Here is a 27,832-nt window from a genome sequence, read left to right as displayed (position 1 = left end):
AATTCCAACTATAAAACACTTTCCTAGCAGAAAATGGCCTCTGAGAGCAGGAAAGAGATAAAAAGGGTCAAAAGTTCATAGATTTTTAGCTCTGGCATACTTCAAATATGTGTGTTATTGAGCAAAAACAATAAAAAAAAGTTAAAAATTAAAACTTAAAAAGTAGAGTTAAACATAAAATAAAACCGTGGAATATCTTAAAAAGTGATTTTTAGGAGAAGGAAGATAGATACAATCGTTGATTTCATTAGTTTATTTTTGCCCCGGGTGTCCTTTAAAGTTCAAGTACAAATTCTGAGACCTTGGGTTCCACGCATTCCTTCTCATTTGATATTCCACATCTGGTGATTGGTTGTTAGATGCCTTAAAGCGGGATTGTCAGCCATAAAATCAGATTCCATTAACCCACTGCTCTGTGTTTATTATGCAGTCTACACAGTATGTATTGCAAGCATTCCAATATAATCATAAATGTGTCGGCTGTAATGAATCTTATCTCAGTCAGCCTGTCTCTATTCTGGTACATTGCCGGGGAGAGGGAAGCTTGTTATCTCCGCTCCCACATTCCTGCTCCTTCAGTACACAGTTCAGTGTGACACTGAGGCTGAGAAGGGAAATACTTCTCACCCCTCTGCAGAAGCTGCTGAAATATGATCTATGCTGTGCTCACATGTGTTTACAAAGCAAGCTACATATGACAGATATGGCAGTTTTTAGTACAGGTCTTAGTGGGGAGGAGGTTTGGCAATGCATACACCATTTCAGGCAGGAGGAAAAAAAAAGAGTAAGGTAGGAAATGACATCAGGATTGGCTTCAGTCAGGGCATTAAATATGGAAAATGCCTGGAACAGTTTTCTACTTACTATATAAAATTCACTGAAAAACGTGAACACTGCAATACATGTGTTATGTAAGTAGAACAAGTATTTATCTACTTGTATATGTATTTTTTTCTGGGATAGTATGGATGTCCCTGCTGCTTTAAAGCAAATCTGAAGCAGAAATAAACGTATGAATTGTATGTGTAGTACAGATAACGTATTGAATATTAGTAGCAAAGAAAAAAAAGTCACACTTTAAGGCCTCTTTCCCACCAAGACGTTGCGTTTTAGGGGACGTTAAGATCGCATAACGTGCCCCTAACGCAACGCATGGTGGTGTTGAAGTTGGACGTCAGATTGAGCCGTGTTATGCAGCTCTTGGTGCGCTGTTTTCGCTCTATCTATACTGATAGAACAGCCGCTCCAGGTTAGTGATGGGAAGTCCGGATCTTTTCAAGGATTCGGATAATTTGAATTGGATCATTGAAAAGATCCGGATCTTTGAACCGAATCATTTGAATCATTTTACTAGGGAAGCAGACTGGGGGTGAAATGACTAGCAGGACAGGACTTTCCCTGCACTGTACATTCTGTATGTTCCTGTTTCTTCCAGAAAGACATCCACTGTGAACCGAATTGTTCATTGTGATGATCCGGATGATTCAACTCACAAAAAAGATCCGGATCAAATGAATGATTTATTCATGATCCGGACAACACTATGAGTCCAGGTTACTCACCACAGTGCAGTGAATATTAATTAGCCATGTGGCTAGTCACTGAGCATGTGCAAGCAGTCTAACGCAGCTAAAGCCCAGTATAACGCACAGCATGCTACACTTTCATTCAACGTGTAGCGTTACAATGTGATGCAACGTGGGCACTGTAAACAGCCCATTGATTTTTCATTACTGTGCGGTGGCCTGCGTTACAGGCTGCTCTAACGTGGGACTTTAACGTCCCACTGTGAAAGCAGCCTAAATGATTTAAAAATGTCAGCATTATGGTAGCACAATACGTAATTTGCATTACATAAATTCTCATTATACACGCAACATATTTGTTGCTTGTATAACGTCCATTACTGACCGATTTGGTCAGCGTTAGTCGGCCAGCAATGCATGTTATACAAGCAACGTATATGCTGCATGTATACCATGTGGGTTAATGTGACGGTAGGAGAACCGTGACTCAGGTCTTCTTGCAGTGCAAAGTTGCTCAGATGCACTAAAGTGAGATATGGCAGTTATTTAAAGGGAACCTGAAGGGACTGGAATATGGAGGCTGCCATACTTATTTCCTTTTAAAACAATACCAGTTGCCTGGCAGCCCTGCTGATCTCTTTGGTTGCAGTTGTGTCTGAATCACACACCTGAAACAAGCATACAGCTTGTCAGATTTTTGTCAGAGGAAGAGAGTCAGCAGGACTGCCAGGTAACTGGTATTGTTTAAAATGAAATGCCTTCATATACCTCTCACTTCAGGTTCCCTCTAAACAGGCATTTAGTATAGTAGACACATATCAGGCTCTTACACTCTCCAAACCCAGCCAAGTAAGATAACTGAAATAAGTGGGATATTGAAAAACGATAAATGGTTGCAGAAAGAATTGGTAATGTGTAGAACAGTAAAAAGTGTTGATAACTGTAAAAACTCTTCACCTAACCATACTACGCAATGGTAAACTATATCACTGTAACCTCTGCAATTGCAGGGGGCTGGGGACACACAGGGAGTCTGTCAGTCATCATGCCATCTAGGCCATTCAGAGAAACACAGAGCCCTAGCCATACTGGGACATAACGATAGCCTCTGCAACCCAAAGGGGCCTGTTCCTCTACCTCCCACCCTACTTCCCTCCTGTATAGCTCCCAGTCACATTGCTGGATAGTGCAGCAGAGATTTACCTACTTTAGTGTTAGGTTGGTCCCCTTTTGTCTTCACCACAAGCATGCACTATGCTGCAGCGTACCTCCACCCTATACACCTCTCGAAGCTTGTCATGTGATGTGCATTAGGAGGGAGTGAGGGGAATCCTCTACAATGGGGACAGTGTCCAGTATTGTTAGAGCCGCTGTGGAGTATTTTTCTTCTCTATGACTGCTACACTGAGTAGAATCCCCTCACGTCCTTTACTGCTAATAAAAGCTCCCTTCAGGCTTAGAACAGAAGGCACAGAGCTATGGAGAATATGCACACACGCACCTAGCAGTTAGAGGCCCAAGAACTCCAAAAACACACAGCACCTCATGTATCAAAGTGTCTGAAATGTAAACGGTCTGTGATACTGGGGCATGGAGGGAAAGAATTGTGATTGGACATTATCTTGTGTGTGTGCTTGTTGAATCATCTTATGCAAAGAGCTGTACAATCATAACCAACATCACTGTGATTTAAGGACCAACAGATTGGATGTAACTTAAAGCGGACCCAGCATGAAACCTATTGGAAATCTGTGCAGCTGCCTCCATCTGCTGGGCCCTACATGTCGGCCCCATGTAATATGTCCCCCCTGACCGTGGTGAGTGTAGTTTTGGCTCATCTGTCGGCTGACACGCCTCCTCCTCTGCTCTTTTCTCCATTGCCGGGAACTACTGTATCCATGACCCTGCCGCATGTATGTGACATCAGTACATGTCATAGGGATAGAGGTGCCCCCGATGGCAATGAAGAGAAGACACGGGACAGTTGTTTCTGTCTGTAAAGGTAGCCATACACTTATAGATTTGCAACAGATTCGACCATCAGATAGATTTCTGTCAGATGCCTGTAAAGTCGAATCTGACAGGAATCTATCTGATGTGTGCCACACACTAGGAACAGATTGCCAATAGATTTCACAATCTATTGGAAATCGATCTAAATGCATTATTGGACCATTAGGTCCAATGCAACTCTATGGGCCATCGGTCTGCTGCCAGCAGCAGATCGACCTAGATTTTCCATCCAGTCAGATAGATCAAATCGATCGCAATCGGCCGCAAATCGATCGATAGATTTGATAGAATCGATTGACGGATGGCTGAAATCGACCAGTGTATGGGCCCTTTTACTGGTATTGCATCTTTTTGCATGGAGATCTGCTCTAGATAAGGTTACTGCTGTGGGGCCTACTGATAAAGAATGGCAGTGTGAATTCAGACTGTCATGTTTTTCCTCTTTATATTTCAGAATACAACTGCCAACATACAATCCATTTTGCATCAGTTTACTCCTTCAACATGTAGAAGGAGGAGGTCAATAGTACTCATAAAACATACTATATGCACCAAGCAACAAATTCAGCAACAAACTGAACAGAAAATCTTATTGGTTGTCCACATCAGAACTTTCTACAATGTTCCTGCAAGAACAAGGCCGGTATAAGACGCAAGGGGGCCTCAAAACAAAGGTAACCTGGGGCCTTCCCACCACCAAAGTTGATGCACGATATGGTCGTCGCACGTCCACCCCGACCGCGGCAATTGTGATCCACTTGGTAATGCGGAGGCAACATGTGTCCGCACTAAACCCCCCGCAATCCCTTGCACTGCCTACTGCTCATACCAGGTGACAGCTCCTAGCCTAAGAGTGGTCAGCTGGTACAAGCAGTAGGTGATGCAAGGGATTGTGGGGGTTATAGCGCGGACGCGTGTTGCCTATGCAGTGCAGCAATGCCGTGCAGCCAGCCTCATATTACAAGGGCCCCGGGAGCAGTCAGGGGTGACCACTTGGAGTTCTGGTGTTGCAGGGGGGCCCGGCAATTGTCGTGGAGCCCTGAGGCAATTACCCATTTGCCTTAATGGCAGCACCAGCCCTGTGCTAGAAAATAAGGATTTAGATTCTGCACATTTCTTTTGCACCTGTTATTATCATGATGTAACTCAACAGGACATAATTGCCACACTTACCTGCTATGAACCACGCTAAGCTGAAGAGTCCAATAAAACCTTCCAGAACCATGATGCAAACTCCTAGCACAGGCCTCAGAAACAAGAGAATACAAGCTAGCAAGTGTGTGGCTCCCATCACGATCAGAAATATAGGTATGTAAGGTTGGATGGGGCAATTGTGTTGGTATATGGCACCTAGGAAGGAAAAGAATCTGGTCAATGAAGTCCATGAACTGGTGACGGTCTCTCATGTATGAGATGAAGCCGGTGACTGCTGATTTATTATTACTACGTGTTTATGTACTGCTAATATCTGGAAGACTTCACAAACTATATACAGCAAATTCCCCGTTATCCAGAATTCAGGCAACCAGAAGTCTCAACTAACCGGCATGCCTGAGGGGATAACGGGGACAGTGCTTTGGGAATTTTGGGGGAGGGGTTGCAGTGCATAAAATACTTACCAGGCCTCTGGGCAGTGTCTTCTACCCTTCCTGTAGCTCCTAACGGCTGGAAAGCCACTAGGAGCTACAGGAAGGGTAGAAGACACCGCCCAGAGGCTCAGCTACAGGAAGGGTAGAAGACACCGCCCAGAGGCTCAGCTACAGGAAAGGTAGAAGACACCTCCCAGAGGCTCAGCTACAGGAAGGGTAGAAGACACCTCCCAGAGGCTCAGCTACAGGAAGGGTTGAAGACACCGCCCAGAGGCTCAGCTACAGGAAGAGTAGAAGACACCGCCCAGAGGCTCAGCTAAAGGAAGGGTAGAAGACACCGCCCAGAGGCTCAGCTACAGGAAGGGTAGAAGACACCGCCCAGAGGCTCAGCTACAGGAAGAGTAGAAGACACCGCCCAGAGGCTCAGCTACAGGAAGGGTTGAAGACACCGCCCAGAGGCTCAGCTACAGGAAGAGTAGAAGACACCGCCCAGAGGCTCGGTAAGAATTTTATGCTGCACTGGGGGTTGCTCAAGCAACCAGCAAGAACATGTATCTGGCATCAGGCAATCTCCACCGGTGCGGTATACCCGGGGTCTTGCTGTCTATCAATATTCAAGATTTATTCAGCATCCTTAACACCAAAAATAGTTAAATGTTGTATCTGGATTATTATTGTTATCTTTTTTATTTATATAGCACCTTCATTTCCATGGCACTGTAATAAATTGGAATTGACTATCCAGGTGTAAATTCAGTTCCATATTAAAGCATGGACATCGTCTCATCTTCACGCTGCTGCTGATCTCTTCTGACCATGCTCTGCCCTCTATCCCAATACAACCAGAACGGGGAATAAGGTGGGCTTAAATTTAGCCTCATCAGACTTGATGAAAAGAGGTGATAGAGAACAATAATCCTACTAAAACGCTCCTTCAATGCATCTCATAAAATAGTAGCCACTATAACACCGTTGTATATGAATAGGTATGACCAACTGAGTACTGGCAAAGAGCGAGTCAGATGCAGATTTCCTGCGGCGTAAAATACTATTCCCCCTCCGAGTCATGGCAACTCAGAGGGGGAATTCAAAGTAATTTGGGGTCCGGCGATTGCCGGAAATCCTGAATTACCAATGAGCAGAGCACGTACTATAGCACTAGTGCTATAGCAGAGCCGAAGTCAGGTGCTATGCTGTGCTCCGAAAGCGCCCAACTCACAGGCGGTGTACATATATGTACGCCATGGGGCACAGTGCGGGCTGGCAGTACTTAGAGCACGTAAATCTTAAAGCACTTACTGGGCTACTCCCACCATGATCAGCAGTCACAAATGGCCTGTCAGTCTCTGTTAGCAGCCATAAGTGGTCCCCAGTATCAGCTGGCATAGATGACTCCCATCAGTCATAGGAGCCGCATGATGATTCCTGGGCGCCGACATTCACTCTAATGTTAAATATCGGCAATTGGGTGCAAAACTGGACGATTTTGGCGCCCGTTAAATAGTGGGAATTTTTGTTGTTTAGAGAATTAGTGGTTTGTAAAATATTGTTTTCAAATTCATTTTGACAATTATTTTTTTGTAAATTATCGTTTTAACATTTCGGAATTCATTTTGAGAATTATAATTTTGTATATTCTCGTTTTAAAATGGAAATTATTGTGTTATCCGGTTTTAACATTTTGAAATTCATTTTGCAAACAATCTTTATTGATAACAAAGAGATAAATGTCAACATTAAATTCACATATTATGATACATATAACCACACAGTGCAACTCATGTAGTCCATCTTAAACAGGCTTTTTAGCGTAAAAAAATATAAAGCTTAAAGACAATTTTCAGGTGAAACCTTATGAAGCTAGTTGAAAGTGTCATATTTTAAGCCTTAATATATGCGGATTTAATAAAGAATCAGAGTGATATATTGATGCCAAATCCACAGGTCAAACTACGGTAATCACTAGCTATAAAGCACCTTAAGATTGGTTCAAGTATAGTTATAAATAGATCCAGACCTAAATATCAAAATCTTATAGGAAGAAAGTGGCAGGTGTCATGTCATGTGACCGGGGACGATCAGTTAGTTGTCAAAGTTTGGGAAGGGCCTATACTTTTAATAGCTAAGAGAATGGGACGTGATGCTGGAGAGGCCATATTGGCTCGGTAAGTATCACTTTCTTGGAAAACAAACCATTGTGTCCCCATAATTATATATTTTAAAAAAAAATTCCTCTTTAGAATCTACCAACTCCTCCATTTTGGCAATTTGTTCAATTTTCTGAAACCAAAGAGAGATTGAGGGGGGTTCAGGATCTTTCCACTTCAGAGGGATACATGCCTTAGCTGCGTTTAGTAGGTGTTTAACCAAGGATTTCTTGTAAGATCGGAGACTTTCTCTAGATAAATGTAGAAGGAATACTTCAGGTTTCCATTCCAAGCGTTCACTGGCAGTTTCTTTAATAAGAGCATGTATCTGTCTCCAAAATGGAATAATTTTACTACAGTGCCACCAAATGTGGAGTAAATCTCCTTGTAACTCTCCACATCTCCAACAAAGATCTGAAATCGAAGGAAAGAACCAGTGGAGGAGTGCCAGGGTTCTATACCAATGGGATAGTAATTTGAAGTTAATTTCTTGTATTAATACGTTAAGAGAGCTTTTATGAGTCTTGATACAAACTTACTGGGGGGAAGCTACCTAATATAACCTATACTGGGGGCAGCTACCTATCTAACCTATACTGGGGGGCAGCTTCCAATCTAACCTATACTGGGGGGCAGCTACCTAATCTAACCTATTCTGGGGGCAGCTATCTATCTAACCTATACTGGGGGGCAGCTACCTAATCTAACCTTTACTGGGGGCAGCTACCTATCTAACCTATACTGGGGAGCAGCTATCTAATCTAACCTATACTGGGGGTCACTTACCTAATCTAACCTATACTGGTGGGCACCTACCTAATTAACCTATACTGGGAGGCAGCTACCTAATCTAATTTATACTGGGGGGCAGCTACCTAATCTAACTTATACTGGGGGGCAGCTACCTAATCTAACCTATACTGGGAGGCAGCTACCTAATCTAACCTATACTGGGGAGCATCTACCTAATGTAACCTATACTGGGGGGCACCTACCTAATCTAACCTATACTGGGGGGCAGCTACCTAATCTAACCTATAATGGGGGGCAGCTACCTAATCTAACCTATACTGGGGGCAGCTACCTATCTAACCTATACTGGGGGCAGCTTCCAATCTAACCTATACTGGGGGGCAGCTACCTAGTCTAACCTATACTGGGAGCAGCTACCAATCTAAACTAAACTGGGGAGCAGCTACCTATCTAACCTATATACTGCGGGGCAGCTACCTATCTAACCTATACTGGGGGCAGATACCAATCTAACCTATACTGGGGGCAGCTACCTATCTAACCTATACTGAGTGCAACTAGACCTGGCTAACCTATACTGCAGGCACCTATACCTGGCTCCGCAGGGGGCGCAATTTTTACAGCATCGCCCTGGGTGCATTTTAGACTAGAAACTGCCCTGTATCTAACCTATACTGGGGGGGGGGGGCACCTACCTAATCTAACCTGTACTGGGGGGCACCTACCTAATATAAACTGTACTGGGGGGGGGAGCTACCTATCTAACCTATACAGGGGGCAGTTACCTATCTAACCTATACTGGGGGGCAGCTACCTATCAAACCTATACTGGGGGGCATCTACCTATCTAACCTATACTGGGGGCAGCTACCTATGTAATCTATACTGGCGGCAGCTACCTATGTAATCTATACTGGGGGCACCTACTTATCTAACCTGCATTGGGGGCACCTACCTACCTAGCTAGCCTATACTGGTGGCAACTATTCTGGCTACCTATATTAGCCCACTGCCTTACTGTTACACAGTTACATTACAGTTAGCTCCGCATATGATGTCATGGCCACACCCATTTTTTGCTTTGTGTTTTTTTTTTGGGGGGGGGGGGGGGGGCTGGGTTGTCGGTAAATTATCCGCACTGGGTGTAAAATACCCTAGCTACGCCACTGACAACAGGGCACGAAAAAAGCAAGAAATGCTCTGGGGACCACTGAAAATCTAGGCCACTTCAACTTTGTCACATTATATTTGACAGTCATTACCACCTTTTTTATTGATCCCCTGCTTTTTTATTGCTTATTGAGCACCATCACCTCTTCCTGTAATGTGTGTGTGTGTGTGTGTGTGTGTGTGTGTGTGTGTGTGTGTGTGTGTGTGTGTGTGTGTGTGTGTGTGTGTGTGTGTGTGTGTGTGTGTGTGTGTGTGTGTGTGTGTGTGTGTGTGTGTGTGTGTGTGTGTGTGTGTGTGTGTGTGTGTGTGTGTGTGTGTGTGTGTGTGTGTGTGTGTGTGTGTGTGTGTGTGTGTGTGTGTGTGTGTGTGTGTGTGCAAGCCTGACACAGGTACTCAGCTTTCTCCACTGTATCCGAGATTTAAACAACAAAATTCCCTAAATCCTGGTTTAGTTTTCTTGTTTATTAGGAGTAGATATAGTGTATAGTATTAGAACTTTTGCACAAAGATTACAAAAACAATAAACAGAGAGATTCTGCATGGAAAACAAGGATCTTGACACTTACCCATTACAATCATAGCTACACTTAATCCCATCCAGATTATATATGAAAGTATCTGGGTACCTAGAAAGCAAATATCAAAAGTTAAAAGTTGGCTTTTAATTTTTATTATTATTGTATATCTATATAGGGCTGACATCTCCTGCAGTGCTGTACACAGTCCATATGGCCCTGTCGCCGACTATCCCTCAGAGGGGCTCTCAAGCTAATCATTTATAATATGAGACAGATATATAGATACTGTATATAAATTGAAATTGCATTTTCACGAGCAATCACAAATTTTCACCTGCAACCGTGAAAAAACACAAAAAGGTGCACAAAACGCGAAAAATTGCATGCGAAAACGCTATCACGGCTGTGATATGAGTTATCACGGTTTAGCGAATCAAGCCCACTCTGCGAATCCCTTCACTGGCTCCCTCTCCACGCCAAGATCACCTTTAAAATGTTGTGCCTGGCCTACAAATCTGTACACAAGACCAGCCCGACCTACATATCTGAACTGGTCCACAGACATACACCCGGCTGCCCCCCAATGATCCTCCAACAACCTGCGTCTGATCACCCCACGCATCTCCCATTCTCAAGAGCTGCCCCCACTTTCTGGAACTCTCTTTCACCACCCATCAGGCTCGGCCCATCCTTCAAGCAAGCCCTCCAAACACACCTCTTCAGCATAGCAACACTGCTACTGCCCTATTGGCTGCAGCTCTGGCGCTTTGAGTCCCCCAGGAGAAAAGCACAATATAAATGTTCTGTGTCTTGCATAGGAATATATATTTGCTTGATTCAGTTATAGAAACAGTGATGCTTGAATGATAGCATCTCATCCCATCTCATTTGACCATCCCTAACTGGGAGACATGGAAGCATATAAAGTACTTTGCATCACATTATTATTGTATAAACATACCTAAAGACTGGTTTGGCTCCATGTTTCTAAATCTGTAAAGAAAGGATCATCATCGTTATCATCATCATTTGGTATGGGGATGTTGAACAATAATTCTTTATACAGTTAGGGCCTGTGTTCACAAGCCTGGGTGCAAAAGTACTGTGACATCACTCTCCAATTCTTGTTCCGTTTGCTGCAGATTATCATTCAGCCCTCAAACACTGAGGGAATTCTGATGGATCCATCTGAAAATGGCGCCTGCAAATAATGGCGCACGGTGTTGCCGCTAATACGTTTGCCGCTTATTGTTATTTAGCGTTAAAGCCTTATTGTTACTCAACGTTAGAGCCTTATTGTTATTTAGCGTTAACACACAGAAACCTCTCTGTACCCATCCCTGCATCCTTCTGAAAATGGCGCCTGTGAATAATGGCGCACAGTGTTGCCGCTAATCCATTTGCCGCTTATCGCTATTTAACGTTAAAGCCTTATTGTTATTTAGCGTGAAAGCCTTATCGTTATTTAGCGTTAACACACAGAACCCTCTCTGTACCTATCCCTAACCCCTAAACCCCCCCGGTGGTGCCTAACCCTAAGATCCCCCTGGTGGTGCCTAACCCTAAGATCCCCCTGGTGGTGCCTAACCCTAACCACCCCCCTGGTGGTGTATATTGTACTGTAACTATACCTAACCCTACTCTCACACAGAACCCTCCTTGTACCTAACCCTAACCACCCCCTTGGTGGTGCCTAACCCTAAGACCCCCCCTGGTGGTGCCTAACCCTAAGACCCCCCAGTGGTGCCCAACCCTAACCTTGACAGTGTTACATTAAATCCATTCACCGCTTTGCAGTTAAATAACGTCTGCAGTTTGGCTTATGTAGGGCGCTATTGATAAATAACGTTAGTGTGTGCCACTATTGATAAATAACGTTAGTGTGTGCCATTTTTCTTCTTTTTTCCCTGTGCGCCATTATTATGCAGTACTAACAATAAATAGCGATAAGCGTATCTTTTTAATGCGGCGCCATTTTTATGCATAGGCGCTGTGCGCCATTATTCACTGATCCCATTCTGATGGCATTCAGCACGGTAGGCAAAGTAACCTTTTGGATTGGTGGGAGAGTCCACATGCACATTGCACAATCAACACAATCTGCAATCTCGGAGTAGAGATCAAGTAAGCTGCCAATATGCAATTCTAGCAATAGCTAATCCTGTAGGAAAAAGGGTTATTTTAACAGCCTCTCTAGATACAATATATAACAATAAAACAGTTATAGTAGTGTTCTCTCCAAAAGGCAGGATTCTTTGCAGAGGATATTCAGAACAAACACTTAGACAAACAATTTTTAATTGTTTATATTATAATAAAATAAATGCATAAACATGAATACAGAAAAATGGCAAAAAGTATCTAACAATCAGTGGTGCTCAAATACCCCTTTTTAAAATTCGAGTTTGGTCGAATTCGAATAGTAAATTATTCGAGGTCAGTCGAATATTCGAGTCGAATAATTTTTACTATTCGATTCGACCTCGGACTTCGAGCTCACTATTCGAGTCGGTATTCGAGCTCATTATTCGAGCTGACTATTCGAATTGGCCTTAAATAGCTTCCAACACTTGTTTTGAGGGTGAATGATGCAAGAAACATCTTTTTTTCCAAGTAACAACAGCAAGTGATTATGTGGGGATGTTCTTTTAAAAAAAAAAAAGGTGGAAAGAGAAGTTGTGTCCAGAATTTTGTTCAGTACTGTATATACTTCTTCTTCTTCTTCTTCTTCTTCTTCTTTATCTTCTATATCTTCTTCTTCTTCTTCTATATCTTCTTCTATATCTTCTTCTTCTATATCTTCTTCTATATCTTCTTCTTCTTCTATATTGTCTTCTTCTTCTTCTTCTTCTTCTTCATCTTCTTCTTCATCTTCTTCATCATCATCTTCTTCTTCTTCTTCTTCTTCATCTTCTTCTTCATCTTCTTCTTCTTCTTCATATTCTTCATCTTCTCCATCTTCTTCTTCTTCATCTTCTTCATCTTCTTCTTCTTCTTCATCTTCTTCATCTTCTTCTTCTTCATCTTCTTCATCTTCTTCTTCTTCTTCTTCATCTTCTTCTTCTTCATCTTCTTCTTCTTCTCCTTCTTCTTCATCTTCTTCTTCTTCTCCTTCTTCTTCTTCTCCTTCTTTTTCTATATCGTCTTCTTCTTCTTCACTTTTTTTTTTAAAGAAATGCAGCTATTTTTGAGCGTAACAAATAGCTGGTGGCGCACGCATGTTGGAAGCGCCATTGTATGTGCTCCCTGGCAGTGGAAACACACAGACAGCAGGAGGTAAATTCAGCAGCAGGAGGAGGAGGATGAGTGTGTGGCAGCAGGCAGTCAATGAGGCAGGCAGCGTGACATAATAGCCCTGGTACCTAGCGGTGATACCAGGGCTGTAAATAAACACAACAGGAGGTCCCAGACAGCGGTCGTGCAGCCCACATCGTGTCCAATACACAACTGGGACAACACAGTTTTCAACCCGGGCACCTCTGAAAAATTAAACCTTTTTTTTTTTTTATGGTTTTTTGTTTTGTTTGTAAAACAAATTACACAGATATATAGCTATTTTTTGACGTAATAGCTGGTGGCAGAGTGGCAGCAGAATGTAATTCTGTGTACCCTGGCAGTGGGAAACACAGACCGACAGCAGCAGTAGCAGGAGGAATGGAGGAGTAATGTGAGCAGCTATTGTTTGACGTAATAGCTGGTGGCAGAGTGGCAGCAGAATGTAATTCTGTGTACCCTGGCAGTGGGAAACACAGACAGACAGCAGCAGCAGCAGGAGGAATGGAGGAGTAGTGTGAGTGTGGCAGCAGGCAGGCAGCGTGACATAATAGCCCTGGTACCTAGCGGGTGATACCAGGGCTGTGAATAAACACAACAGGAGGTCCCAGACAGTGGTCGTGCAGCCCACATCGTGTCCAATACACAACTGGGACAACACAGTTTTCAACCCGGGCACCTCAGAAAAATTAAACCTTTTTTTTTTTATGGTTTTGTAGTTTTGGTTTTACAACCAATTACACAGATATAGCTATTTTTTGACGTAATAGCTGGTGGCAGAGTGGCAACAGAATGTAAATCTGTGTACCCTGGCAGTGGGAAACACAGACAGACAGCAGAAGGGCAGTACACAGCAGCCCACTGTAGTTGTAAAATGTGTGGCTGCAGGCGACGTAATAGTCAAAGTGAACCAGGCTGGCTTAGTGAGCAGGAGCCAGGAGGTGGTAAAGGGTGGTAAGGCACATTAACGATGGTTTTAAGTTCCGGCAGCCAGTTCATGTCCCCCTCTCGCCGACAACAGGGGCCAGGAACTCGCCTTCCACCCACGCCTGGTTCATCTTGAGAAACGTCAGTCTGTCCACAGACTTGTGAGGCAGACGTGAGCGTTTCTCGGTGACCACGCCACCAGCTGCACTGAAGCAGCGCTCGGACAGCACGCTGGAAGGGGGGCAGGACAGCACTTCCAGGGCGTACTGTGCCAGCTCGCTCCAGATCTCCAGGCGCTTGACCCAATACTCCATGGGATCAACAGGGGCATCGCTGTCAAGCCCGCTGTAGGACCCCATGTAGTTAGCCACCATGCGGGTCAGGCGCTGGCTGTGACCGGAGGAGGATGCTGCTGCATGCACCTCCTCTCTAGTCACTGCTGCCGGAGCCTCTACAGTCCTGTAGAGCTCGTGGCTGAGAGACAGCAGGTCTGTGGGGCGCTTGCTGCTGGATGCAGGCACCTGCTGCTGCCTCTGTGCTGGCTGGACAGTGGGGGTGGAAGGCTGGGGGAAGGCTTCCTCCAAGCGCTCAACAAGGGCCTGCTGCAAGCTCCTTATTTGTTGCGCTGGGTCTCCTCCTGCAGGCGGCAGGAACTGGCTCAACTTCCCCTTGAGGCGCGGGTCCAACATCATGCTGATCCAGATGTCCTCCCTCTGCTTCATCTGGATCACCCTGGGGTCCCTGCGCAGGCACGTCAGCATGTGCGCTGCCATTGGGAAGAGGCGGGCCACGTCTGCTGGCACATCGACGGCAGTGCTGTCCTCCTCATCCTCCTCCTCTGCCGCCTCATCCTCTCTCCACCCCCGCACCAACTCAGCTGCGCTGTGCTGATCCCCCTCATCAGCAGCAAGGTCAGGGACCTCCACCAAGTCCTCCTCCTCCTCCCCCTCAAGGGTGGACTGTGCAGCTGCTTGCCGCTCCTGCTGGTCCAAGGCTGCCGCTCCCAGTTCCAGCAAAGCATCGAGGGCCCTGTTCAGCAGACAAACCAGGGGCACCCACTCGCAGACCATAGCATGGTCCCTGCTCACCATGTTAGTGGCCTGCAGAAAGGGAGCCAGCACTAAGCACACCTGCTGCATGTGCCTCCAGTCATCATCGGGGACGATGGACGGGATGTTGCTGGTCTTGTCCCTTCTCTGAGCGGCGGAAACAGTGGCCTGGGCAAGGTACTGGTTGACAGTGTGCTTCTATTCAACCAGACGCTCCAACATCGCCAGGGTGGAGTTCCAGCGAGTCGGAACGTCAAGGATCAGCCGATGGCGTGGCAGCTCCAGCTCCTTTTGCACGTCTTCCAGGCTCGCACAGGCTGCAGCCGAGCGCCGGAAGTGACGCACAACGTTCCTTGCCGTTTCCAGCAGTTCGCCCATCCCCTGGTAGGTGCGCAAGAACTTCTGCACCACCAGGTTCAGCACGTGGGCAAGACAGGGGATGTAGGTCAGGTTTCCCCTGTCTATTGCGGCAACCAGATTGGCCCCATTGTCGGCCACCACCTCTCCGACTCTGAGGCCTCTGGGGGTCAGCCAAATCCTCTCCTGCTCCTGGAGTTTGGCCAACACATGGGTTGCCGTCAGCTTGGTCTTCCCAAGGCTGACCAAGTGCAGCAGCGCTTGGCAGTGGCAGGCCTTCACGCTGCTGCTGAGGCGGGGGGTTTGGCCAGGTGTGCTGGAGGATGGCAGAGGATCGGAGGAACCTGCTGCAGTTCCCCCGACCCTGCGGGGTGGCACCACCCACTGTGTTGCTGCTGCTGCTGTGCCCGCTGCTGCTCTCCCATCCTCACCCCCTTCCACCAAGCTGACCCAGTGGACAGTGAAGGACAGGTAGCGGCCTGTCCCGAAGCGGCTGCTCCAGGAGTCCATGGTGACGTGGACCCTTTCACCAACCGCGTGCTCCAGCCCTCGCTCCACATTGGCCATCACAAAGCGGTGCAGTGCAGGAATGGCCTTGCGGGCGAAGAAGTGTCTGCTGGGGAGCTGCCAGTCTGGGGCTGCGCAAGCAAGCAGCGCACGAATGTCGCTCCCCTCCTGCACGAGCGTGTACGGCAGGAGTTGGGAGCACATGGCCCGTGCCAGCAAGCCGTTCAGCTGCCGCACGCGACGGCTGCTGGGAGGCAGAGCCCTAACCACCCCCTGGAAGGACTCGCTCAAAAGGCTCTGGCGTGGCCTTTTGCTGGCACGGGAATCAGCAGACACAGCAGAGGAGGCCACTGAGGACTGGCTGCCAGAACAGGCCTCAGTGTCGGCGGCAGGAGTTGCAGAGGGGGGAGGAGCAGTGCGTTTCCGCACTCCTGCTGGTGCTGCTGGAGGAGCAGGAGGGCGGGTGGCTGCTGTTGCTGCTGCTGCTGCTGCTGCTGCTGCTGCTGAAGGCTGTGCAGTGATGGGTGTGGTGCCACTGCCAGCACCAGATGCCTTCAGCCTCTGGAACTCCTCATGCTGGTGGAAATGTTTCGCAGCAAGGTGGTTGATGAGCGAGCTGGTGCTGAACTTTAAGGGGTCTGCACCTCTGCTCAACTTCCGCTGACAGTGGTTGCAAGTGGCGTACTTACTGTACACTGTGGGCATGGTGAAAAAGCGCCAGATTGGTGACAAAAACAACCCCCTACGGCATGGAACCGCTGCTGCCTGTCTCCCTGTGGTGGTTGGGGGGGGGGGCTTGGGTGCGGCTGGTGGTGGTACTGGCAGATGCTGCTGCTGAGCCTGAGACACCAGCAGGCTGGGGGACCTGCCTACTGCTGCCAATGCTTGCAATGAGGCACCTCCTTGCAAGGCCCACAAGCGCATCCTCCTCCTCCTCCTCAGAGCTGCTGATGACAGAGCTGGTGGCACCCAGTCTCTGTCTGTCACCGTGTCATCATCATCCTCCCCCTCCTGAAACATGTCCTGCTGGGATGATGACCCCCCAAACTCCTCTCCTGATGCATTAATGGGCTGCTTGACTGTCGCCACAGTCTTGCTGTCCAATCCCTCATCCCCCAAAGTGCCCATCAGCATCTCCTCCTCCAAATCGCCAACAACAGCAGACAATTGACTCATCATGCCTGGGGTCAAAAGAGTGCTGAGTGACAGGTCGGCGACTGACGGTGAACTGGCCTCCTCCCCAGGCCCTGCTGGGCGGCTGCTGCGAACAGGGGTGGTGGTGGTGGTGGTGAGGGTGGAGGCCTCGGATGCAGAGCTGATGGCGGGCTGCTCATCCTCCGTCATCAGTTGCACCACAGTGTCTGCATCCTTTTCCTCAATGGGACGTTTCCGACCCGGCTGGAGGAAAATCGGAGCAGGTGCTACACGCTGCTGCTGCTGTGTCTCTGCAGCGTGAGTTGCAGATGCTCCTGCTGGGCGGCGCCCAAGGCGTCCACGGCCAGTGGCTATAGGAGGAATGTTAGCCACTGACGCTGCTGCTGCTGCTGCGGAACTGTGCATGGTGGCGCGGCCGCGCCCGCGGCTTGCCACAATGCTGCTCCCTCTCCTCCTGATTCCCTTGCTGCCCTTCCCCTTGCCCAAACCGCGGTGGCTGCCACTTTCAGACATCTTCGATGTTTTGGGCGTAAACACAAAAGTTTTTTAAAAGGGCGGGTGAAAAGTGGGGTACTTTAATGGAGTGGGTTGGTGGGCGAGGTGACTGAGTGAGTGTCTAGTACAGTAAGTAAGTAGTAACAGAGTCAGTAAGTACAACTAGAAGTTACAATAATCAGTAGTAATAATCACAAGGAAATAGAGTGTGTGTACACAGACAGTGAGTGAGTGCACGCACACGCAGGAGCTAGCCTATGAACAGTGACTGAGTGTCCCTACTAGTACAGTAAGTAGTAACAGTAAGTACAACCAGAAATTACAATAATCAATCAGTAATCAGAAGGAAATAGAGTGTGTGTACAGTACACAGACAGTGAGTGCACGCACACGCAGGAGCTAGTAGCCTATGAACAGTGACAGTGAGTGTCCTAGTACAGTTACACTATATAACTATTTAGAAGGAAATAGAGTGTGTGTACAGTACACAGACAGTGAGTGCACGCACACGCAGGAGCTAGTAGCCTATGAACAGTGACAGTGAGTGTCCTAGTACAGTTACAGTATATAACTATTCAGAAGGAAATAGAGTGTGTGTACACTACAGTACACAGACAGTGAGTGCACGCACACGCAGGAGCTAGTAGCCTATGAACAGTGTCAGTGAGTGAGTGTCCTAGTACAGTTACAGTATATAACTATTCAGAAGGAAATAGAGTGTGTGTACAGTACACAGACAGTGAGTGCACACACACGCAGGAGCTAGTAGCCGATGAACAGTGACAGTGAGTGTCCTAGTACAGTTACAGTATATAACTATTCAGAAGGAAATAGAGTGTGTGTACAGTACACAGACAGTGAGTGCACGCACACGCAGGAGCTAGTAGCCTATGAACAGTGACAGTGAGTGTCCTAGTACAGTTACAGTATATAACTATTCAGAAGGAAATAGAGTGTGTGTACAGTACACAGACAGTGAGTGCACGCACACGCAGGAGCTAGTAGCCTATGAACAGTGACAGTGAGTGTCCTAGTACAGTTACAGTATATAACTATTCAGAAGGAAATAGAGTGTGTGTACACTACAGTACACAGACAGTGAGTGCACGCACACGCAGGAGCTAGTAGCCTATGAACAGTGTCAGTGAGTGAGTGTCCTAGTACAGTTACAGTATATAACTATTCAGAAGGAAATAGAGTGTGTGTACAGTACACAGACAGTGAGTGCACGCACACGCAGGAGCTAGTAGCCTATGAACAGTGTCAGTGAGTGAGTGTCCTAGTACAGTTACAGTATATAACTATTCAGAAGGAAATAGAGTGTGTGTACAGTACACAGACAGTGAGTGCACGCACACGCAGGAGCTAGTAGCCTATGAACAGTGACAGTCAGTGAGTGTCCTAGTACAGTTACAGTATATAACTATTCAGAAGAAAAAAGAGTGTGTGTACAGTACACAGACAGTGAGTGCACGCACACGCAGGAGCTAGTAGCCTATGAACAGTGTCAGTGAGTGAGTGTCCTAGTACAGTTACAGTATATAACTATTCAGAAGGAAATAGAGTGTGTGTACACTACAGTACACAGACAGTGAGTGCACGCACACGCAGGAGCTAGTAGCCTATGAACAGTGTCAGTGAGTGAGTGTCCTAGTACAGTTACAGTATATAACTATTCAGAAGGAAATAGAGTGTGTGTACACTACAGTACACAGACAGTGAGTGCACGCACACGCAGGAGCTAGTAGCCTATGAACAGTGACAGTCAGTGAGTGTCCTAGTACAGTTACAGTATATAACTATTCAGAAGGAAAAAGAGTGTGTGTACAGTACACAGACAGTGAGTGCACGCACACGCAGGAGCTAGTAGCCTATGAACAGTGACTGAGTGAGTGTCCTAGTACAGTTACAGTATATAACTACAATACAAAATACAATCAATCAGTACTAAAGGACAGCAGAAATACTGGTATAGATGAGAAATAAACAGAGGACAGGAGAGAACAGCTGCCCACACAGGCAAGGCCCTGAGGCCTAAAGCTGTAAGCCTGCAGCAGCTGTCTGAGTCTCTCTCTATGTAACACAAAAGCTACTAACTAAAATACAATGTCTATCTAGCTAACAACAATATAGGTGTATATAGGAGGTGTATGTGAGCAAAAACGCTAGGTAAATGACCACAATAAAGCTCTTGCTAAGCCAACGCACAAAGGAGCAGATCTCTCTCTGTGCAAAGTCGGGCAAGGACGGAGAAACGGAACATGGCGGCCGCTATTTATAGGGTAGGGGCTGGCCAGGGTCCCCCTCAGTGATTGGCTGCCGTCAGAGGGCCTGGGAGCCCTCTGATTGGCTCTAAGGACATCAATCTGGGCTATGACGCTATTCGAGCTCGGTATTCGAGCTCGAATAGCGCTGTTAGCTCGAATAGCGCGAATAGTGAATGGGCTATTCGAGTTCACTAGAATAGCCCATTCGAATAGCTCCAGCTATTCGGAGCTCGAATACCGAGCTCGAATAGCTGAAAAAGAGCTCGAATATTCGAGCTACTCGAATATTCGAGCTCTGCTGAGCACCACTGCTAACAATGTACAGATTGTTATAGGAAATCAATGGGACTTGTAAAAAAAAAAATAGCAGTTTAAAAAAATACATAAACGGTTGCCTAAGGGACAATTTTTTTTTTAATATGTATGTCAAGAGGGTATATTATGGTTATTTTAGAAAAATTTAAGTAGGGTAAATATGTGTTATTTTGGTAAATAAGGTCTTGCAATTATTGACTGGACAAAAAAAGGAAAAAACACCTTTATTTTCAAATAATATATTGTCATCATACATTGTATATTTTACCAGCCGGGACTAATGGGCAAATAAAATGACTGGATTTTATTTATAGTAGCATTGCTTATTTTTCCCTATAATGCATAGAAAATAAAGTAATGACTGAAAACAAGTATCGCCCACAAAAAGCCTAATTTGTGTCGAAATAAACCAAAATGTAGATCATTCAGCTGTGAGAAGAAGTTATTAAGTTATGGCCAAATGAATGGGAGGAGCACTTACAGCTGAAAATGGCTCTTGGCCATAAGGGTAAAATGGCCTGCGGGCTGAAGTGGTTAAAGGACAACTGAAGTGAGAAGAATATGGAGGCTGCCATATTTCTTTCCTTTAAAACAATTAGGTAGATTGCCTGACAACCCTGTTGATCAATTTGGCTGCAGTAGTGTCTGAATAACACCAGAAACAAGCATGCAGCTAATCTTGTCAGATCTGACAATAATCTCAGAAACACCTGATCTGCTGCATGCTTGTTCAGTGTCTATAGTTAAAAGTATTAGAGGCAGAGGATCAGCAGGGCTGCCAGGCATAGTGATATTGTATAAAAGGAAATAAATACGGCAGCCTCCACATGCCTCTCGCTACAGTTGTCCTTTAAAGTAGATATTCAATTTTTTTTTTAAGTTTCACTTACCTGGGGCTACTACCGCCCACCTGCAGACGTCCTGTGCCTGCGCTGTTCCTCAACGATCCTCCGGTCCTCCGCCGCGGCTCACGGTCACTTCTGCCGTCTTACAAGTCGATGTCTGCGACTTGTAAGACGGCATGCGCAGGACGCTCCCAGCTACAGGAGTCCGAACGAGGACGCACGGGGCCAGGGCCGCAAAGGCGCAGTTGTCGTTGACTTGTAAGATGGCAGTAACAAAAGTGAGCCGCAGTGGGGGACCGGAGTACTAGCGCAGGCACAGGACGTCTGCAGGGAGGCGGTAGAAGCCCAGGTAAGTGAAACTTTAAAAAAACATTGAAGATCTACTTTAAAGAGAATCTGTATTGTTAAAATCGCACAAAAGTAAACATACCAGTGCGTTAGGGGACATCTCCTATTACCCTCTGTCACAATTTCGCCGCTCCTCGCCACATTAAAAGTGGTTAAAAACAGTTTTAAAAAGTTTGTTTATAAACAAACAAAATGGCCACCAAAACAGGAAGTAGGTTGATGTACAGTATGTCCACACATAGAAAATACATCCATACACAATCAGGCTGTATACACCCTTCCTTTGGAATCTCAAGAGATCATTTGTGTGTTTCTTTCCCCCTGTTCTCATGCACTGAAGTTTCAGGCTGCTTGTTTCTTCCTGCAAACAGCTTTGCCCTTGTCTGTAATTCTTCAGTATGTGAAAGCCCAGCCAGCTCAGAGAACGATTTATCCAGCTTGTAAAAGATAAGAGAGAAGAGAGAAGCTGCTCTAATCCTAAATAACACACAGGCAGTGTGCATAGAGGGGCCTGGAAGGGGGAGTTCATAGCAGAACCACAACACTGAAGAACTTGGCAGCCTTCCAGACACAGGCCGACAAGTCTGACAGGGGAAAGATACATTGATTTATTACAGAGACAGTGATAGTAGACAGTGCTGCAGTAAGCCAGAACACATTAGAATAGCTTTTTGAACTTGTAGGATGATAAAAAACAGGATGCAATTTTTGTTACGGAGTCTCTTTAAAGAGGAACTCCAGTGAAAATAATGTAATAAAATAAGTGCTTCATTTTTACAATAATTATGTATAAATGATTTAGTCAGTGTTTGCTCATTGTAAAATCTTTCCTCTCCCCGATTTACATTCTGACATGTATTACATAGTGACATTTTTACTGTGGGCAGGTTATGTAGCTGCTGCTAGCTGTTTTGGCTGTTAGAGACAGCTGTAAGCAGCTATTTTCTGTCTGTGAACATTGTTACATTGTGGCAGTTTGCCAGGAGCACCGCGGTCCTCAGAGCTTCTTGTGGGAGGGGTTTCACCACAATATCAGTCATACAGCACCCCTTGATGGTCTGTTTGTGAAAAGCAATATATTTCTCATGTAAAAGGGGGTATCAGCTACTGATTGGGATAAAGTTAAATTCTTGGTTGGAGTTCCTCTTTAAGAGGGAAAACTAGACCTGCTAGGAAGAAGTAATGGATTTTATGGCTTCTTTCTGATAAACACTACATTTGCTGTGGAAAACTCTGAATTGTTATACCTGACTACTGACAGAAACATTTATTTATTTTTTTAAGGCAAACTAAAATGTTAATGGGAAATTCCGCAGCATGCCTTTGTGCACATCCTTTCATATGAGGCACACATCTGGCACAGGCAAATCCATCACAAGTACAACAACCTTAATGTATGAACACATTGGGCTCGATTCACAAAGCGGTGCTAACCCAGTTAGAGACTTTAGGCATGATAACCATTGCACCACTCTGGTGAAAAGCCAGTTTAGGTGTGATAAGTTTAGGCATGATAAGTTTAGGTGTGATAAGTTTAGGCATGCTAAGTTTAGATAAGTGTAGATAGCGTGCAAAGTCCTGCACGCAAAGCAGTGCCATTAAACTTTATACGAAGTGCACCAGTCTTTGCTAGCGTAAAACTTTTGATCAGCTGTGCACTACGGTGCTAACCCAGTTGGCGCTTAAACTTATCATGCCTAAACTTATCACACCTAAACTTATCATGCCTAAACTTATCACACCTAAACTTATCATGCCTAAACTGAGTTTAGGCATGATAAAGGGCTTTTCACCAGGGTGCTAACTGTTAGCACCGCTTTGTGAATCAGGCCCATTGCAGTTGTACACCTTCATACCGCGGATTTCTGAACACATCAGAACAGAATATGCTCCTTTAAAACTCTTCAACACAAACTGCAATAATCAAATCTTGAGGTTGTGAGTTTCTGTTTCACAAAAGTTTCACAATAAGATTCACAAAACTCATCTCACAAACTAACCCTAATATTTTTCACCTAATCCATAAAATAACTTCTCTGCACTGTCCATGCAAAACAAATTACCCATAATAAGTTATTGCTCAGTAACCTAACTTTAATATGTCTTTTCTTCTTACTTTTAAGGTGGCCATAAACAGATGACTTGGTAGCCAATCAACCATCTGATTCGATAAGTATAATTGAACTGGATAAAAATCAGTGCTGCCAAAAGCATGCCCGATCGACAATACGACCAATTTCGGCCCAAAATTGGTAGCAGGTACCGATCAGAAATTTTGGAAAATCTCTAGACGACATGCCCGATCGGGTGCGTGGCGGTGATGGCGTGTGATAATCATGAACGATAGAAGCACCCGGCCGCTGTCCCCCTAATGAACATGTACACCCCCCCATTAAAGGAAACCGAAAGACTGGTTAAAAAAAGTGAAGGTGCAGTGGGTAGGGGGGTATAAGCAAATACTTACCGCACCTCCCGTTCCCCTCCGTCACTCGTTGCTCTCCTAGACTCAGTCCCATTATCCTCAGCGACTCCAAACCCGGACATTCTGCGCATGCGCTGCGTTCTGCTCCCGTGGCGGCAGTAATGCCACAAGGACAGGTACGCGCTAGTTCCTGCGTCCCGGCGTGCACGCTCCACTACAGTGAGCTAAATATGCCGAGTTGAGGCGCGGGGGGAACAAGCGCGCTCCTGTCCTGTGACATCACTCTGTGCGGCCATAGGGGTCTTTTAGCTCTGGTATCCTTTAATACTTTACCTGTCACCCACCGATGTGTCTGCTGACTCCTCTTCCGGATTCACGCCCCATATGTTTGCCGGCGCAATGCACGCAGGGCACGTGTGTGATGTCACGCACGTGCCCCACATGCAGTATGCTGCAACAGCAGTGACACCAAAGAGATAAAGTGTTAATGCAGGGGGCCCTGGGGGGTGTATATACACTAAACTGTGGCCAGGGGCAGCTAGGCGACTAGATGAGTCACAAGGCCGATTGCCAAAAGATTACATGCTGAAATTGATTGGCAATCAGCCTGCAGTTTATGGTGGCCAACAGATCTCTCTCCGATCAGATTCAATCAGAAAGAGATCTCTCTATTACCGCTCTATCTGTGGTTACCTTTATGTCTTTTTCTGCTTGATGGATGCCTGAAAAGATTTATATTGATAGGAGAAAAACAAATGAGAGATAATTAAAAGGAATCTGAAGAGATAATGATTTATATGTGTAGTACAGCTAAGAAATAAAACATTAGTAGCGCAGATATGAGTCTCGTATTGTTTCCAGTACAGGAAGAGTTAAGAAACTTCAGTTGTTATCTATGCAAAAGAGGTTCTCTGAGCTCCGACCCAACTTGGGTCAGCTACAGTGCTGTTTTCTGAAGCACTTACCTCAACCAGTCTCTCACTGTATCTTGATTGTTTAAGGTTTTACTGCCTGGAAGTTCAAAGAGTCATTAGCTCTTCTCTGTTTCATGGTTTTAAATACAGAGTGTAGTTTGTAAACTGCAAATATTAGAGAATCATGCAATGTTATAAAAAAAAAGCAAAAAAAAAAAAAAAAAGCTATATAACTGAAAATAAATAAATGAGACTAATTTATTTGCTACTAATGTTCTATTAATTATCCATCCTACACATACAATTCATTATATCATAAGTTGTTGTTTTTTTTACTTCAGTGTCACTTTACAGGAAACTTAGTGTAGAAAAAGAGAAAAAGTTATAAAGTCACTTCAGCAGAGGGAAGCCTTTGGATGATCCAGATCTGGATCCTCTTGCATCCCACCGCTGCTTGCTGGGAGCCTCATCTGCGCTCCTGTCCATGTATATGCGTGGATGCACTGTGCAAGCACAAGTACAGCCCATGTCTCTGCAGTAGCACAAAGCCAATTGTCCACGCGCAGGAGAACATAGTCAATAAAGCTTGTCAAATGGTACAGCGCGAGGTTTAGGGGGATGGAGGAAGCCTATGGACTAATCAGGGGTTCGCTTTTACTGAGGTAAGTATCTACCTCGCTACCTACTTTTTTCTCACCACAAGTACACTTAAAGGACCCCTATGGCAAAATTGTAGGCAGTTAAAATCTGACAGAACCAACAGGTTTTGGGCAAATCCATCTCCTCATGGGGGATTCTCAGGGTTTTCTTTGTTTTCAACAGCATTTCATGAACAGCAGTTGCAAAGTCTAACTGACAAAATAGTGCGCAAGTGATGAGGGAGGCTGGCTGGTATCTTACTATTTTGGAAGTTAAACTGCTGTTCAGGAAATGCTGTTGAAAACAAACTAACAGTCCTATAACACATATTTGTAAGTTATACACAGAAAAACAGAGGACATATGTTCCCTTCAGTGCTCATTTGTGCGCAGGGAGAAGCGGAGGGACAGCTCCCCACGTTCTAGGTAATGTAGGGGACTATAACAAATTTATTCTCCTACTGATTACCTATTTTACCCCTTTGGTTGCGTAATTCGTGGTCTGGCTTTTGCTGCCACACGAGTGACACTGTTTTTTGTGAAGTTCCCTCCAGCGCCACTATAGCCATAATTAACATTATGATCTAAGGCAGCACCCAAAGCAGGCACTACGTGACGCCAAACAGGAACTGAAACAACCTTTTGTCTCTGCTGTGAAAAAAGGTCACATTTCTGCCATTACTTTAAAGGACAACTGAAGTGAGAGGAATATGGAGGCTACCATATTCATTTCCTTTTAATCAGTACCAGTTGCCTGTCAGCCCTGTTGATCTATTTGGCTGCAGTAGTGTCTGAATAACACTAGAAACCGGCATGCAGCTAAACCTGTCAGATCTGACAATAATGTCAGAAACACCTGATCTGCATATGCTTGTTCAGGGTCTATGGCAGCACGGTGACGTAGTGATTAGCGCTCTCACCTTGCTGGGCTGGGTCCCCGGTTCGAATCCCAGGCAGGTCAAAATCTGCAAGGAGTATATATGACCTCCCCGTGTCTGCGTGGGTTTCCTCCGGGTACCCCGGTTTCCTCCCACATCCCAAAAACATACAGATAAGTTAATTGGCTTCTCCCTAAATTGTCCCTAGACTATAATACATGCACTACACGATAGATATAGACATATGACTATGGTAGGGACTAGATTGTGAGCTCCTCTGAGGGACAGTTAGTGACAAGACAAAATACTCTGTACAGCGCTGGGTAATATGTCGGCGCTATATAAATACTTAAATAAATAAATAAATAAATAAATAAATATGGTGAAAAAGTATTAGAGGCAAAGGATCAACAGGACTGCCAGGCAACTGGTATTGGTTAGGAAATAAATATGGCAGCCTCCATATCACTCTCGCTTCAGTTGTCTTTTAAACACACAAAGTACAGTAATAAACGGATGGAAATCTCTATCTGCAATATAATATACAGTAGAAATATTGTCATGGTTATGCAATAAATGCAGTATAAGAATTGGTGTGGAAAAAATAATCTCCAAATAGTTCTCTAATGAAAAATAATGCACTTTTAAAGAAAGACACAAAACAAGCATAAGCTAAGATTTAACCGAAACAGACCTAAGAGATTTGTTACAACACTTGCTGCACCACAGACTTTCCCAATAGCATGTAAGAGAAGTGGTAAGATCGGCACTAACCTCTCCCAGGCAGCTGCTCCGAAGTGTGACTTTGGTCAGGGATCTCGTATTTTACTGAACGAAAACTAGACAGGATATGATGAAATAAGTGTGGCAGGTGCTGCGCTTACTGATTTGATACTGACTTGCTTTACAGACTTAGGGCTCGTTCACATCTAGGGCAGTTTCGGCCTTTCAAGCGCAGGCAATTTTCTAAATCGCTCACAAAACGCTTGTGCAATCAATCTCTATGAAAAGGTTCATATCAGCGTGTTTTGTCCGCTTTGCGCTCCGCAAACCGGTGCCTGTACCACTTTTGAGGCGATTTTGCCTCAATGGAACGAGTGTGGAAAAACGCAAAACGCTCACAAAATTGATTTGTGCAGCGATTGCGTTTGCATTTTTTAAGAATAAATACATTGTAGTCTTCTCTTCCGGGTCAAAGAGTTCACTTCCTGACTTGCGTCAGGGAGTGAATTAAAAAAATCGCTCTGAAAAAGCGATTAGAATAACGCTTTAAAAAAACTGTGGCGCGCAGTGGAGCGCCAGGAGGTGCTTAAAAAAATCGCCCACAAAATCGCAAAACGCTTGTGATTTTGATTTTAGATGTGAACAAGGCCTCAAACCACACCTGAAAGAAAACCTGTAACAGAAAAAAGTGACCCTGGGGTAACTTAGGGACGGGACGGAGGAGGACTGAGGGAAGCCTCTGGATCTGAACGAGTCTTTCCCCGTCCTCCTCCGTCAAACGGGGGCAGCGCTGGGCCCCTCCAAACGGCGGCCATTTAAATATTTACCTTTCCGGTTCGACTTGCGCCTGCGCAGTAAAGCAGACCCAACTGGGATCGGATATTTCCGCCTGATCGCAAGCCGAGAGCGGCTACTGCACCTGCGCTGGAGCTGGGGAAGGTAAATATTGCAGGCGCTACTACGCATGCGCCACGGCTTGACAAATTGTCGGCTGTGGGACGGA

The 27,832-nt window shown here is 45.5% G+C and overlaps 1 protein-coding gene across 2 annotated transcripts in view; it reads right to left on the bottom strand.

Moving 5' to 3' along the window:
* LOC137538216 (transmembrane protein 272-like) overlaps positions 1 to 26,908 on the bottom strand; it is a 35,495-nt gene extending 8,587 nt beyond the window's left edge. Inside the window, exons 1-4 of one of the 2 annotated variants that reach the window (XM_068260258.1) lie at positions 26,881 to 26,908; positions 10,678 to 10,709; positions 9,765 to 9,824; positions 4,713 to 4,889 (exon numbers count right to left, since the gene is read on the bottom strand). In XM_068260258.1, coding sequence (XP_068116359.1) covers positions 4,713 to 4,889; positions 9,765 to 9,824; positions 10,678 to 10,699 — 259 coding nt within the window. In that variant the 5' untranslated portion in view covers positions 10,700 to 10,709; positions 26,881 to 26,908. Of the gene's footprint in view, positions 1 to 4,712; positions 4,890 to 9,764; positions 9,825 to 10,677; positions 10,710 to 24,641; positions 24,684 to 26,880 lie in introns of those variants that run through there. The other variant, XM_068260259.1, reaches the window with a different exon arrangement.
* Positions 26,909 to 27,832: the final 924 nt, after the last annotated feature.

This window comes from Hyperolius riggenbachi, chromosome 11 (assembly GCF_040937935.1).
Source record: "Hyperolius riggenbachi isolate aHypRig1 chromosome 11, aHypRig1.pri, whole genome shotgun sequence".
Taxonomy (NCBI): Eukaryota; Metazoa; Chordata; class Amphibia; order Anura; family Hyperoliidae; genus Hyperolius; species Hyperolius riggenbachi.
This window is presented reverse-complemented; position numbering and strand designations above follow the sequence as displayed.